General features: G+C 58.7%; 2 protein-coding genes across 2 annotated transcripts; both read right to left on the bottom strand.

Moving 5' to 3' along the window:
* Positions 1 to 769: 769 nt before the first annotated feature.
* On the bottom strand, positions 770 to 8271 carry EEF1G (eukaryotic translation elongation factor 1 gamma). The gene is made up of 10 exons (XM_008174114.4): positions 8114 to 8271; positions 6775 to 6933; positions 5998 to 6061; positions 5382 to 5524; positions 3944 to 4087; positions 3516 to 3645; positions 2840 to 3026; positions 1726 to 1898; positions 1496 to 1620; positions 770 to 1095 (listed from the first exon to the last, which is right to left on the bottom strand). The coding sequence occupies exons 1-10, from the start codon at positions 8126 to 8128 to the stop codon at positions 937 to 939; spliced, it is 1299 nt and encodes a 432-aa protein (XP_008172336.1). The 5' UTR covers positions 8129 to 8271; the 3' UTR covers positions 770 to 936.
* Positions 8272 to 10392: 2121 nt separating this feature from the next.
* Positions 10393 to 14248, bottom strand: POLR2G (RNA polymerase II subunit G). Its single transcript, XM_005289270.4, has 8 exons — positions 14107 to 14248; positions 13346 to 13455; positions 12820 to 12979; positions 11804 to 11854; positions 11641 to 11706; positions 11296 to 11367; positions 10916 to 10949; positions 10393 to 10615 (listed from the first exon to the last, which is right to left on the bottom strand). The coding sequence occupies exons 1-8, from the start codon at positions 14116 to 14118 to the stop codon at positions 10602 to 10604; spliced, it is 519 nt and encodes a 172-aa protein (XP_005289327.1). The 5' UTR covers positions 14119 to 14248; the 3' UTR covers positions 10393 to 10601.
* Positions 14249 to 15448: the final 1200 nt, after the last annotated feature.

Below are 15448 nucleotides of genomic sequence, written 5' to 3'. Positions count from 1 at the left end.
CAGAGGCTTGCAGTGACCTACGCCCTGCCTCCCAGCTTAAATATTGATTTGGGGCCTGGCAACTCAGCCTCTCTAAACAATTAGAGAGATGATTCTTCCAGTGGGCACTGCCCCAGCAGCCAGGGCCACCTCCCCGCACTCCTTTTGTGCTGTGCGGACAGCTCTCGCCTGTTTGCCCTTCCCAGCTGCTGGCAAGGGGGAGGTTGAATGGGCCCCAAGCACAGCAGCTTGCTGGGCACTGTTAAAGGCAGAGGCCAGAGCCAGCCAGCCCTGGGTTCCCATTGCAGCCCTAGCAGAGACCCACACGGCCAGCTCCATGCAAGTGCAATGCCCTGTCCCTCTGGAACAAAGAGCTCTGCCAGGGCAGAAGCAGCCTGTGCAGCGCCTTGAGGACCAAGCCACCTGGTACAGCTCCCCAGTACTGATGCTTCCCAGTTTTCCAGGCAGGGGTGACTGTACCACAGCACCCCACCAACAGAAGCATCTTCCTGTTACAGACAGCCCAGATGGAGACAAAGCCAAAACACCAGCCTCCCTGCCAGAGGCACCCATCCCTACCCAGCAACAGCAGCTCTCCCCCTCCACCCTATACCCCAGCCAAGACACCCATCGAGCCCACAGCAAGAGTCCAGATCTGCCCCACAGCAGCTGCACCCTTGCTAGGGACAGCACAGATTTCCTGTCCTCCCCAGCAGGAAACCCATAGTGTCTGTCCCTGCACCCCCAGCCAGCCCCACAAGCCCCTGCCCAGGAATGACAGACCCCAGGATACCAGCATGTGGGGTTTTTATTTTTCATGTCACTGATCCAGGCTTCTGATGTTTGGCCCCTGGTGAACAGTTCCCAGCAGCCCATGCTCCCACTGGCTGCTGCCCAGAGGCTGCTGTCCCTCACTGGCCAGTCTGTGCTGTCCCAGCTGGCAGGAAGGCAGCACCCTCACTTGAAGATCTTTCCCTGGTTGAAGGCTTTGCCGACGTGTTTGAATTCGCCCTCCCACGTGAAATACTCCTTGACCAGCGTCTTGCACTCCTCACTGTCTGCATCCAGCTTCCTCCAGGTATAGGACTCGTAATCCACCTGCCAGTCAGGGCTCAGCTGGGAACAGAGGGGAGGGATCAGCAGGGGGCCTCCCCCACATCCCAGGCACTGCACCAACAGGCCCAGCCACCAGAGGGCAAGCTGAGCATAGTCCCTCCCTTTTCCCTGCACTGCAGATGGAGTCGTGAACAACCCTCTGCTCTTGTCACTAGGCAGCTTCACAGTAGGGCATGGCCAGACTGCCCAGAGGAGCAGGCTGCCCCCCTTTGCCCCAGAACATTAGCTGGCTGCCCCAAGCTGCATCGCACCAGGAACATTTACTTGTTCCCAGGCTAGGTAGCCAGCAGGCTCCAGAGATACAGCAACCCTGTAGCCTGGCAGTACAGAGCTACTGGTACCCGCTCCTAGTAGGTATGCCCAGATTCCCTGCACACCCGCAGGCTGCGCAGAGGCTCACCGGGAAGGCCAGCTCCTGGCCGCGGAAGACCCAGATGCCGGAGATGGTGCTGTCGTTGTTGGTACCGAAGAGGATGACACTGGAAAAAGCGTTCTTCCGCAGTTTGTCCAGGCGCTGGAACATGCCTAATGGGAAGAGGTGGGAGAGCCGTCACTGCCATGCCCCACTCCAAGCAGGAACTCTGTGACCCAGACCAGCCCCAGGTACTGTTTGGGGAGCTGGGCTCTGACCTGTGATGAGGTTGCAGCTCATGAAGGTCTGGCTCAGCTCCTCAGGGAAGCGGTACTGCGAGTACCAAATGGACCAGCCGTCCTTGTCAAAGTGCTCCCAGAAGTAGGGTAGTGCCACCATCAGCGTGTCCTCGTTGGAGTACTTCCGCTTGAACTCATCCATGATGAAGGGGCTGGGGGCAGAGTGGCTCCATCAGAGACAGGCAGGAGCCAGCTGCCCTCACCTCAGCCACCTCCCAGATGGGCTGGCTCTGTCCCAGCTCCTGCCTAGTAGTGACTCCAAGGCCCCTCTTCCTGCCCAGGTGTTTGGGCTGTGGGGCCAGGACCCTGCATAGCTCACCTCCCAGGTCAGTGAGTGAGAGCCCATGGTTAAGAGTAACGAAGGGCACTGAGGAGGGTGAGCAGCATCTGCCCCAGCCTACCCAGTGGTCCTAGGCTAGGACACCCCGCCATCTTCCACGCCTCTGGCCATGTGTTCCACATCCCAGCAGGGATTATGGGCCCAGACAGTGCAGCGCATGAAGCTATCCCAGGCATGCAGCAGGGCGTGGGACTGGGATGACTCCAACTCAGCAGTGCTGAGGCTCTGCCTGTCAGCATGCAGTCACTGCCCCCTGGTGGCCAGGGGAGGCAGCAGAGAAGCCATGAGCAAGGGGACCCTAGCCTGAAATCTGATTCCCAAGAGAGGCTGCTCCCTCTGCTAAGGGCCAAGGGGTAGAGGCAGGGAGGGGCAGGACTGGGCTCCCAAAGCCAACTCCTCTGTTTGCTCTGGAAAGGCCACTCTGCCCTTTCCCATCCAGAGGCCCATGGAGCAGCAGGAGGGGGCTGGCTGTGTCCCCACTGTCTGGCGCAAACAAGAGCTAGTGGCAGCTTGCCCAGAAGAGGCCAGAGGAGAAGGGGAGCAGAGCATGGGAACCGGCCCTTCCCAGGGCCCAGCCCACCAGCAGCAGAGAGGAGCCCAATTAGTTCAGGGCAGCTGTTGGGGGGGGGGGGGGGGGGAGAGAGGGGGGGGGGGAGGAGAGATTAGTGCCATGCAACTGCCAGGATCCAGCCCCCTCTCCACACTTTCCCTGCAGGAGCCCGACCAGCCAGGGCTGGCCCAGCAGGTGAGCACCTCTTGGGCAGGTGAGCAAAGGGGTCCTTGGACTTTGGCTCAGCAGCCAGGGCCTGATCACACTCATCCAGCTCCTCCTCAGGCTCCGATTTCCTCTCCTCTTTCTTCTCCTGCTTCTTCTCCTCCTTGGCGGGCTTCTCCTTCTTGGGGAGATCTCTCTTTGGCTGGTTCTCAGCAAACTTCTTGGCTGCATCAAGGGGAGGAAGGAGCCCATGGGTGGGGCAGCCAGGTCTCTCCCACTCCCTATGGGAGAGGCCTGGCAGACCATCTTGAGACTTAGCAACAGCAGAAATCCAGCCACTGATACCCTGACCCAGCCGTTGTTAGCCCCGAACCAGGGAGACCCTGATCACAGCAGCCACAGCTCCCTGCTAAAGCTTCTGTGGTTGCGTCCTCCCCTCACCCAGGGTGGAGTAGCCTCAGAACCACATCAGGGGTGGAGTGAAGCCCCACAAGGGGGGGGGGGGGGGGGAGGGCAGTAGATCAGGGTACACAGATCCCAGCAGAATCAACCCAGAGAGTTAGCAAGCAGGATCCCCCTACCCTTCTCCCCCTCCAAGATGTTCTCTAGACTCACTGCAGCAACAAAGCCTGCTTTTACCAGGGGACCCAGGACAGCCACACACCCCTCAGAGGGGAGGCAGAGGGCCAGACCCCTGCCTAGGGAGCTACTCACCATCAAACTGAGCCATCTTTTCACACAGCTTCACCTCACCCAGCACGGCCTTGAACTGCGGCTGATTGATGCAGGTCACAAACCAGCGGTTGGTGTTGCTGTAGGGCTGGCGGAAGGATGGCTCCAGCACCTGGAGAAAAGGTCAGAGATCAGTACAACTGGAGCCAGCCATGGCTCAGGACACTGAGATCAGAAGAGGGGTTTCCTGAGCATCTACCCCTACCCCAGGGACAAGCAGCCACTCCCCAAGTCTTTGCAGCCACACTGGAATCCATAACCAGCCTTGCCCCCTCAAAGTCCCACCCTGCACACCGGACTCCAGCTACAGCCCCCAAGACAGCAGGAACTCTTAGCTAAGCTATAGCCCAGAACCAGACCCTCCTGCCCCTACCATGGAGCCTCAGACAGAGCACTGAGCCTCCCCGCACCTGCTTGTAGAGCCAGAGGAGGGTGCACACAACAGTGATGTCAGCCAGTGTGATGCGCTCCCCCACCAGGAAGGTCTGGGTCTTCAGGTGAGAGTCCAGGATGCCTAGGACCCGCTTCACCTCCTCCTTGGCATACTCTGTGGCCTGGAGATCAAAAAGACCAGGTGAGCCCCACTGAGGCAGGGGGACAGAAAGATGCTCAGGCGCCATACATTGTGCCACTGAATACAGGAAACCGCTTCACCGCCACCTAAACACCCTCCCCTCCTCATCATTCCCAGGAAACCAAACCAGACCAGGTGCACTCTAGTGGTTAGAGCAGAGGAACCAGGTCTCCTGGTTTCTAACCCCAGTTCAACCACTGACTTCAGGAAAAGTCCTTTCCTATCTATGAGGCAAATTCCCCCTCTCCCCCCACATCCCATGGGGCCTGCTAACTCCCAAACCGAGGTGCAGGAGATGCACAAGCTATCAACGACTGGCATCGCCCTCCTTCCCCCACCCCCAGCTGGCAGGAGATGCTGCAGCTTCTTTCCAAGCTTGGCAACAAGACAGGAATGGGCCCCAAAGCAGGAGAAAGTCCCAGACATGCAGTCTCAGACCTAGCCTGGCCGTGTGGCTGTTTCCTGATCAGAACCCCAGCAGGGAGGGGAGCTGGAGGCCCATCAGCTCGGTGTGGCCCTTCCCACCCCTCATCCATCTCAGTCCCTGCAGGAACAGGGAAGAGAGAAGCTGGTCTCACTGGATTACCACAGGAGTCCTGTATTCACAGCAGCCTTTTGACCCTCAGGGTAAGGGGCCAGCAGTTCCTCACAGACCGCAGCCTTGGCGCAGGCTATTTGCCTTCCCAGCTGTAGAGGCACCAGTGACACTTGTCAGAGGAGAGGCTGCCCAGAGAGATCCTCCTTGGCATGGGCCCATCTGCATGAATCAGGGAGGCCGTGCCAGGAGCTTCACTGTACCCCTACTGCACCATGGCAGCCCAGACTCAGAGGTTCTGGGCCTCCAACAAGCTGGAAGGAGTGTCCATTCTCCGTTAGCTGTGAATGGCAGGGGGCAAGGACACTTCAACAGTTGCAGCCTCTCCTCAGAGATTTCAGGCCAAGGTCTCACTGCCAGGCCCTTGGAGAGATGCTGGGATGGCAGACACCGACAATGGCCCCATGCATCTGTCTCACCCCTAGTGAGACAGGTCACTGAGTGCTACCGTAATGCAGCCAGTGGTGCGCACCCCTAAAATCCTGACCCTGCCTCACAGCCAAGATCTAAGCTGTTGACACTCCAGGAGGGGATGTTAGTGAACAGCAGTATCAGGAGTGGAAACTTCCAGGACTCCCAGTTCTCCTACATGTACACAGGGGCAGCAAGGAGTTGGCCAGGTCCTGGGACTGTGAATACTGGAGGAGAGCAGGAGCTACCTGCCCCACCCCCCACTGACCTGCTTGTTGTAGTGCATGATGCCCAGCGTAGGGAAGACCCAGGTGCTGGCGGGAGGGACGATGTCACTGTCAGCAAAGCTCACCCACTGGATGATCTGGGCAGCTATCTCCTTGGTGGATCCCCGCAGCTCGTCATTACTGACTGGAACCAGAGCCAGCTGGTCACTGGGATGGAGAGAGACACCAACCCCACCCAGCCATGTCCACCCAAGACATACACCCCCCAAATCAACACACACATCCCATCTTTTCCACCTCCCCCCCCCCCCCAGCAGCAGAACTACCTGCCCCGGGAGTGGGGCTATCATTAGGGGAAGGGAAGCAGAACTGCCCTGGCAGAGCCAGCTGTGGGAAGAGCCAAGCCCAGCCAGCCTCAGGCACCACAGGTCTAGCAAGTCCACAGGCACTGACCCAACCGTGGGTGCGCTGGACTCTGTAAGGAGTTGGCCAACACACTGCTTACTCCACTGAGCCCAGCACGGACAGCAGCAGAGGCAGGAGCAGCTGGATGGCGTCAAGGACACCCTAACTTTACTGCCTGGTACAAGCTGCACAGGGTATGCCCTTTCCATGAAGTTTCCCCCCAGGTGCTGGGGGCAGCCCCCTGGCTATTACCGTAGTGTGAGATGGCGTTACTCTCAAACACGCAGAATCCATCAGCCCCTTCAAACGCAGGAACCTAGAAAGCAAGCACCATTGCACCCCTTAGTGAGCAACCAAGGCTTTTACCTGCCTGTGCAGCACCCCGCCCCCTCAGCTACACTAGCTAACTCCACCAGCCCTCAGAGCACAGCCAGTTCCCCCTCCCCCAAGGGCCGACATACTAGTCATCTCAAGGGCATCTCGGCCCTGCTGACACCCAGCACCCCACACAGGGTGGCAAGGAGGGAGGCATTCATGCCCTCCAGCAGGCACCAAGGAAGCCCCTCTGCTGTTTCCTTCCCCATTAGACACCCATCCCTGGGGGATGGAGTGGCTTGCAGCAGGGAAAGCATGTGGGGGGGGGGGGGGAAAGAAAGTGGAGAAGAGGGCTACTCAGGGCTTGTCCCTCCACAGCTCATTTCCCAAGTACCATGAGCAGTCAGTGCACAGCTGTCACCTGTGGGACGCCCAAGGGGTAAAGTGACATAAGCAGCTCCACCACACTCTAGCTACCAACATTTCCTTCTCTACCAGGAGATGCAATGCAGCACTGTTTGCAGCTGGTCTGCCCTCTGCCAGACCAGGCCTCCCCAACCATCATATACCCAGCACATGGAGACTAGAGGGAGGGACAGAGTGACCCCAGAGGACACCTGTTTCTCTAATCTGAATGACTCATTACTGGAAACCTGGCACTACCCCTAGCAATGCTCCTCGCTCAGTATAAGGAGGCACATGCAGCACTGTTACCTTCCCAACGGGGAATTTCTTCAGGAACTCAGGTGTCTTGTTGGTTTGCCCAAAGTGGAACTGGGGTGGGGTGGAGAGGACCTTGATCTTAGCCCCACTGTACTGGGCAGCAATGAGGGCTTTAAATGCCCGCCAGTTCTCAGGGTAGGTGTAGAGAGTCTGAAGAACACAGAAAATGAACAAAGTACCAAAAAATGCAGGAGCACATCACCAAGATCTGTCTTCTGGTCCACCCTCCTCAGTCTCCTCTGTCCCCCAGGAAGATCCTCCTCCTTAAACCAAACCCCCACCACGCTGATTTTAGCAACCCTATAATTCACCCAGAAAGCCCCCCCCCTTTGCCCCTTCATCTCCCATGGTCACCCCGGGTACCCCCTTCCCCCATTCACCAGACAGTGGTTCCCTTCATCCACCCAAGGCCCTGTCACCAGTTCAGAGACATCACCTTCTCACACAGGTACTCGCCTCCTTCCGCCTCCCAGACTTCCCCTCACCCACAGAAATCCTCAGCACCCCAGATCAAATGCCCCCTTTGCTTCAGGGTCCCCCATACATGCACAAAGACCACTACCCCAACAGAAACCCAAGCACTCTGGGCCACACCCCCATCCACTCATCTTCACTGCCAGCTTTGCCATGCACCAGAAAGCCCTGTCTCTCTATACAAACTCATCACCCTGGGACAACCCCCATCTATTGCCTCCACCCCACTGACTAGACACCTAAGCCAACACCCCTCCTCTTGGTCATTGCACCTCTCCATCAAAGGGACATACAAGGACAGTAGAATCCAGTGCAGAAGTCTCCTCCAGGTACCGCTGTACACCCAGAAAGACTCCTCTCCCCTACCCCCCCCCCCCATCAGTACCACACTCCCCCTCTCCACCAATACCTTAATCCTACGGCAGCCACCTCCTCCTCAAGAGATAGGGGCTTCTAAGGCAGAGACCCCTCCCTCCAGTACCTCCCACCAAAGGCAGACACGAAGTCAACACCCCCTCCAAATTGCCCCCCACCTGCAGGAGCCTCCAAATACAACCCCGCCGCTGCCGTCTCCCCTAACCGCACACTCCCCATTCCCCCACCCTAGCCCCCTAGTGCCAGCCCCAGCTCTCCTGCACCAGGTAAGCCCCCTACCCCCTCCTTGGGGCCTGTCCCGGGTCAGCCCCCGCAGGGACCCCCCTCCCCGGCCAGGCCCCCCACAATACCACCGTCAGGCAGACCAGCCCACCTCCGCCCCAGCCCTGCCATTCCCCCAGACCCCGACCAGCCCCCCAGGAGCGGATGGAAACGGATTGCCCAGAGAGGAGCGGGGGACCCGCGAAGGCGACACACTCACCCCGGCCGCCGCCATCTTAGCTAGCAGAGAAAAGGGAGGAGCCCGGGGCGGGACCACCGTAAAGCAAAGAGAAAAGAACCGCAAAGCGAGACGCCGCACACCCAGTCACAGCACGACATACCATAGCCCGGCGCCTTTATATGGCGTCACAAGGGGGCGGGGCTTTAGAGAGGCAACAGGAGAGGCGCTTCTGGGTCACGTACAGAGGGAGCTGTGCAATGGGAGGGAACAGTGATGGCTTTAAAACTCCAACCACGTGGGCGCTCCCCAGCCTCTCTCCCTCCGAGTGCTTCGCGTCCCGAGTTAACCAACGCGCCCCACAAGCCCTCCCCGATGATAACCCCCCACTTGCCCCTGGATTCTCAGATTAACCTTTTGTGGGCCTGGCACCAAACGTATTTGTGGGCCCCCATGGGGGCAATGGGGCATGCAACGGCGGGGGGTGGTTGGTCCCCAGAGTGAGGGAGGGGCCTACCAGAGGCATGACATGGTCCGCCCAGCCCAGGGCGAGGGCACTACTTACAAACCGGCAGTTGCCAGATGCACAATGGCCCATGCTGCACCACATATGCCCCCCACACACATTGGAACACCCCCCCCATTCCCTATGCCCAGTGCCCCCCTAGACCCTGCCACAAATGCACAGCACCCTGCACAACACTTTCCCTAACCAGCACCCTCCTGCCCACAGCCCCACCCCAACTGCCCAGCACCCCACACAGAACCCCCACTCCCTAGTGTCCCAACATATAGAGATCTCCCTCCCCAGACCTCCAAGAGACCCACTCCCTGCTTCCCGGCCATACTCACCGGCCCTGCTGGGAGGCGACTGTGTCTGCTGAGCTGAGTTGCTGGTGCAGCCAGGGCTGGTCCTGGGATGGGGAATTGCTCTGGCCCTGGAGTGGCGAGATCAGCGAGGCCAGGGCCTGCCCTGGCCAGGCTCCCTCCGGACCAACTTGCCTGGAGGGGCCCAGCCAAGTTTCCCCCACCCCAACTGGCCAAGACTGGCTAGACTTCTGTACCAATCCCAGGCAGCTCAGCTCCAGGGAGACAGGTGGGGCCCTACAGGTGGTGGGAAGCAGAGACTGCCTCCCAGAGCTGGAGGTGCACTGGGGTCGGGCCAGGGGGCAGAGAGAAGCCAGCAGGTGGGGCCTGGGGGTGAGAGGAGCCCTTGGTCTGCCAGTGGCTGGCTGAAAGGAGCAAGTGGTGGGCGGGCGGGGAGAGCCAGTGGGCTGGCAGGGTCTCAGGGCACAGAGCAGGCCGGGGCCCTTTCTGAGCATGGGCCTGGCTCCATGGCACCATTATAAACCCGACACTAGTGATAAAGGGCCACATGGTGGCCAGCTCCAGAGAGACAGGGCAGCTGGCAGTACCTGGCTGCCCAGGGTGAGAGGCAGGGCTGGGAGACCCAGTTGGGCCCAAGGTTGCTGGCTCTGTGATACGCTTGCTCTGGCACTGTGCTCTAGACCATGGGGGCTCTTACCCAGCACCAGGGCTGCCCCCGCATGTCTATGGTACACAGCTCCTACACTAGCTTGCTCCCTTCCAGGGCAGACAGCATAACCAGACGTCAGAGCTCCTGCACCAGTTCCCCAGCACAGCCCCGGCTAGGACCAGGGTGCCAGATGGCAGGGGCTGGCGAGGGGATTGCTGGATGGGTGACAAACGTCCTGGCCAGCAGTGCTCGGGAGCAGAGCTTGCCCCACCCCGTCCATCTCCCTTTGTCCTTTTCACACAGACTCCCAAGCCCTGCAGCCAAAGCAAGCAGCAAAGAGCAACCCGAGTGGTCTTTGGGGCAGGTTGGTGTGAGCAGCATGTGGGACTCATGGGTGAGCCAAGGTGCACAACCCAGGATCCTTGCACTGATTCAGGGGAAGCCCTGCTTCCCTGCCTTATAACAGCCCAGCCCAGCCCCCCTCCCCAGTGCTGTTTGGTGGTCTGCCTGTATCTGTGTGTCCACCTTGCCCTTTAGAGTGTCAACTCTGGTGGGGCAGGGACTGGCTGTGTGCATAGAGCCCCGGGCACACCAGGGGCATAGCCAGAGTACAGACAGTAATGCTCTCTGGGAAAGCCAGACTGGCAGCTGTGCAACAGGTCACATGGCATAGTCTAAACAGCTGCACCATTGTGCCTCCCTTGTTACCCACATGTAAGGCTGAGGTGCCAAGTAGCTGGAGTGCTGAAGAGCAGGGCAGCCCCCTTCGTGCTCAGGAAAGGGAGCCATGAGCCCCACCCAAGGCAGCTGGCCCTGCTTTGCGGGTTGAGACACAAAATGCTGCTTTATTAAAACAAAGGAACTTTTATTGGAGGTGAAGGAGGAAGCTCTGGTCCGTCAGCCACCCCCCAACTCCCAGCTGCTGAGTGGAGGGGAGTAGATCCGTACACTATAAATACAGCAGTAGGTGCAGGGAGCAGGTTTGGCCTGGATGCAGCTCAATTGCTTCCCAACTGGAGCCCAGACACGCAGCGAGAGGGATGGATTTGTATTTCAGCTCACAAGACCTGAGTGAGAAACACAGAGAGAGGAGGTTGAAACCAAGAGCAACCAGAGCCCTGACCCCCAGGAGGTGCAGCTCAGCCCCTTCCCCTCACCCTAATCCCCCCACCCCCGAGAGGAGACGTCCACACTGTCCCCAGGGGACGTGTCAAGCACTCCTACGGCAGAGACTGAGAGCACTTACTTCTAGTGCAAGAGCCAATGCTGCAGAAACATTCTGGAATAAAAGATCCACCCAAGCCCAATGTGACCTCAGCCAGCCCAGCCCATCTGGTTACTCCCCCCAGCCTACAGAGAACACTCACCCAGATAATCATCCATAAGGGAGCCGATGGCAAACTGCAAACCAAACAGAGAGATTAGTGCGGCAGCAAAGAGACTGTGTGAGTTGCCCCTGCCTGCGCACCACTGCTCACCCCCAGCGTTCTAGCACCCCCTTGTGGGAGAGACAGGGAAGGAACGAGCCAGTCCTCCTGCCCCACTCCTTACAGCTCCCAGGCTAGGAGCGGTCGGGAGCTCCCCCACAGCCAGCCCTCATGCCCTGCTCCTTACAGTGCCCCTTGCTGGGAGAGGCTGGGGTGCAGTAGCCAGGAGCTCCTGCCCTGTTCTTTGCTGAGAGCTGGGGATCTGCACGCACACACACAACAGGCACAAAGCGTATTTGAAGGAGGCATCAAAGACTCACAATGTCATTCTTATCCACTCTGGTCCCCACGATTTTCAACCGGATCTCATCATCCTGCTGGATCACAATGTCCTAGAGACATGCAGCACTAGAGTGAGACCCATTTACGAGCTTCCTCCCCTTCTCAGACAGACAGAGGCAGACAAGGCTAAACACAGAGTTGCACTTAACTCCAGTAAGTAAAGTATGTCTGATACGGGGAAAGCAAAATTCTGCCCCACCATCCACAAGCTTGCTCCGCAGGTCTCCCTTGCCCCCAGCTGGGTCTCCCTCCCTCTCCAGACACCTCCACTACCCACATTACACCCCAAGCTCCTTGCAAAGCACCATCCACCCAGGACTCACCTCATCCACTGTCTTGTAGCAGGGAGGGTTGGAGTTTGGGTCAAACTCCATCTCGGAGGGAATGGACTGAGAAGAGAACAGGAGTCAGTGAGGGAGGAGCTCCCCAAATATCACCCCACCCCTAACCTGTTCCCCAAGCTCCCCCTCCCAGCACCCCGCTTACATGTCGAGATATGAAGCAGGACATGGGCCCGATCTCGGTGAAGAGCCCAACCTGTAGGAAGTGGAAGCAGTGATTCCATTAGCACATAGACATGGGAGTTATCCCGGTCTCCCACCAATAGCCACACCCACCTCTAGCCCCGAGACACCCACTGCTCACACCCTGGCACCCAGACACCACAGTCAGAGGCAGAACAGCCCTTGCACATCCCTTCCTGATCTGCTCTGGGGCTCCTAGATCCTTAGCACAGGGGACACCCCACAGTCTCAAACCAGGGACCCACCCCCTGGCTTAGCTCCACGAATCCCCCTGTCCATCTCTTTCCTTCATGAGCCTTGAGGAAAACAGGATTGTTTGCATTGGCCACAACACTTGTAACTCAGCATTATGACAATGACTATAATCTCATGCTTCAGATCTTCAGCCAGTCACTTGCAGGGGTCAGGAAGGAACATTTTCCTCCCAATGCACAATCTGGGTTGGGTTGGGGTAGGATGGCCCCCCTCCCACCCACTCCCGGGTGGGTCCCCCACTGCACCTTCCTCTGAAGCATCAGAGATCAGCCACTGCTGGAGATGGCTCACTGGGCATAGTGGGCCAGTGCTTTGAGGTCCAGGGAATCCTCTTTCTAAATGCCTGGCTGGGGCACCATGCTCAGATCACCAGACTTGGGGCCAATAAGGAATTTTCCCCCACCAGTCAGATTGGAAGGGACCTTCAGAGCTTTTTGCCTTCCCTTGTAGCATGGTATGTGGGTCACTTGCTAGGATCATCTGGGCATATCTTGCCAAATCAATTCCCTGCCACTGCAGGGCCTTCTGGCATTGGTGGCTGCTCAGGTTCTCCTCTTCTCTGCCTGGGGCACACAACAATTTAGTCACTAAAGAACTCAAGTGAGTAAATTCAATGCAGGGATGTCCAGGTGAGATTCTCTGGCCTGTGTTATACAAGATGATCTAATGGTCCCTTCTGACCTTACACTCCCTGAGTCCACCCCCCCCGCAGCACCGTGTTACCTTGTTGACCTGCGTCACCACAGCATCCACCACCTCCCCCTTGAAGGGCCGGAAGACAATGGCCTTGTACTTGACGGGGTAGAGCACGAAGCCACGGCCTGGCTGGATGACGCCTGCCCCAATGTTATCAATGGTGGTGACTGCAATGACAAAGCCGTATCTGGGGGAGAGTGGGAACCAGCTCTGTTAGAGAGTGCCAAGGCAGAGGGAACGGGCCAGAGAAGGAGCGGGGCTCCAAGGTCCTGTTATGGAGGAAGCTTCCCACACTCACCCCAGGGGCTAGTCTTAGGGTCCCTCCAAAACAGCAACCCCCCTCCTTTTCCAATTCCCACTTCTTCCTTCCATGCATCTGCACCTGCCCTGGATCTCCCACCTCCTCCCTCCATTCCCACAACCCCACTGCTTCCCACTCCCTCCACACACACATTCCCATCACCCCCAGCCTCGTTACTTCCATCCCTACCCTCCACTGGCTGCCTCCAATCCCACAATGGTCTATCCTCCATACTCTCCTGCCCCTACTCACTTGCCCGTGCAGGTCCCCTCCACCTCTGTGAATAGCTTCTGCTTGACAGTGTTGAGGAGATTGGGCCCAAAGTACCGTGGATGCAGCAGGATCTCGTGCTCCAGGGAGATCTATGGAAGCAGGAAAAGGGGGTGAGGGGGCAAAGGAGAGACCTGTCACCGAGAGGGGAAGGGATGCGACCATCAGCCAAACCCTCCCTCCCCCATATCACAGCAGACTGAGCAGTGCACGAAGGGGCAGGGCCCTAGTGCCCCCTGGGGCAGAGGGAACAGTGGCTGCTGAGACCCCTGGATTTGGGGGGAGGTTCCCCAAGGCACAGGGAATGGTGCATCCTGGGGCCCTGGATGGGTGAGGGGAGAATGCCTCCTGGGGCCGAGGGAGCAATGCATGCAGGGTTCCCAATGGGGAGTGGGGGCAGAAGGCAGCTAATGCACCTGGGGGGGTTGCTTCTGGGAGGGGGGTCGAGGAGCAATCGACTCCTGGAAAGAGGGCTGGGGGAACAGCTGACCACGGGGGGGAGGGGGGAGGCTGTCCAGGCGCTGCTGGGGAGGGGTAGAGTTATCCAGACCCGGCCTGGCAGGGGAAGCAGCCGACCCCCGGGGGAGGACTATCCAGACCCCGGGGAGGGGGGGGGGATGTCCAGGCCCCGGCGGGGTGGGAGCAGCTGATCCTCGGGGGGAGGGTTGTCCAGGCTCTGGCGCGGGGTGGGGGTGGGGAGCTGACCCCGGCGGGGGTGTCCCGGAGTGGGGCCCGTCACTCACGTGATAAAACATCTTCCAAGCGGGTCAGGAGCGAAGACCGGCAGGAACCCGCCACAATCCCCGCCCCGCTCCTTCCGCCACTCTCCCCGAGCTCCTCCCTCACTGCTCCACGGGAGCCCCGCCCCTCCAAGAAACCTGTAGGGTTCTGTGCGCATGCGCTCCTTGCTGTCACAGCGGCGCCTAAAATATCATGGCAGCCGCCGAGCGAGCGGCTGCCGCGCTGGCCAGAGGACGCCAGGGGGAGCTCGGGGTCTGGCCGGTCAGAGAGAGTAGGAGGGAAACAGTGATTGACATCGCGAAGGGCGGGGCGCACAGTCATTGACAGGAGGTGAGTTATACCAAATCCCGTTTTATTGGGCAGTCAGGTACAAAAATAAACTCTGGAAAGCGACATACCCCTCCCACGTGCCTGAGTCAACAGCCCCGCCCCCCCAGCTCCTGGGAGCTCTGTAATTCCTCCCCCAAATCCCAGTCTGAGACCTCCCCATCCCCAAAATCTATCTCCAACCACGATTGATCCACAAGACCTCACCCACCTGAATCCCCACTCACAGGGAGCCACCCCCTTCAAAACTCCCTGAAATTCACCCACCGAGGGGGCCATGATACCCCTGCAACAAATCCCTGATCGTGGCTCCTGGGAGTCGAGTTCAGGGGGCTGCGCCTCACAGTATGGCACAGCTTTCCATTGCCCACCCCTCCCCCAGCACACCCCACTCTATACAGAACCCCACCACCACTTCCCATTCTCTGCACACACCTCACATCTTGGTCTGAGAGCACCAAGTGCTCAGATCCACACATACACGTATGGACCCTGCCCCACATTAAACACACACGCTCAGCCCCCTAAGCCACTTCTCTAAACTAGTGCAATATCCTCTATGGTAAGCAATACAATAAATGGATCAGCAGTCCTGGAAAGAGGAGGAGACCCTTTCTGAGCCCTACCCCACCCCATGGGAGACTGTCTCTGAGCCATAATCACCCTGCCCCAGAGGAGACTCTATCAGCTCACAAAGAGATGGGAGACCTTTGGAGATCTACAGCCCTTGGCACTTTGAGACCAAGACCCTGTGGTCAAGGGACAGATTAAACCCAAACATTTTGCATTTAAGTGCCTTTAGGTGGCTGTGGGTCTTTGTTCCTCTAGCCCCTATGGCCACAGCTGTAGCACCCAGCTCTCGGTGCTGGCTGTATCACTCTCCCCACACCAAACTGTATTCTCTAAATCTGCATCGGTTCAACCGCTAAAATGGCATCACAGCTGGCAGGGCCACAGGACAAGGGCCCAGGCCCCTGCAATACAGCAAGCCACATCTAGCCATGGGTCACTGCTGCA

The sequence above is a fragment of the Chrysemys picta genome, chromosome 7, assembly GCF_011386835.1.
Source record: "Chrysemys picta bellii isolate R12L10 chromosome 7, ASM1138683v2, whole genome shotgun sequence".
Taxonomy (NCBI): domain Eukaryota; kingdom Metazoa; phylum Chordata; order Testudines; family Emydidae; genus Chrysemys; species Chrysemys picta.
Note: the sequence above shows the minus strand (reverse complement) of the source record. Positions and strands in the feature narration are given on the sequence as shown.

Coding starts and splice junctions, on each gene's coding strand:
- EEF1G (XM_008174114.4), bottom strand. Junction 5,525..5,997: donor TAACGCCATCTCACACTACG/GTAATAGCCAGG, acceptor CTCTGGTTCCAG/TCAGTAATGACGAGCTGCGG. Junction 1,096..1,495: donor GCCAGGAGCTGGCCTTCCCG/GTGAGCCTCTGC, acceptor CTCTGTTCCCAG/CTGAGCCCTGACTGGCAGGT.
- POLR2G (XM_005289270.4), bottom strand. Junction 11,707..11,803: donor CCTGCTTCATATCTCGACAT/GTAAGCGGGGTG, acceptor TTCTCTTCTCAG/TCCATTCCCTCCGAGATGGA. Junction 10,950..11,295: donor GAGTGGATAAGAATGACATT/GTGAGTCTTTGA, acceptor TTTGGTTTGCAG/TTTGCCATCGGCTCCCTTAT.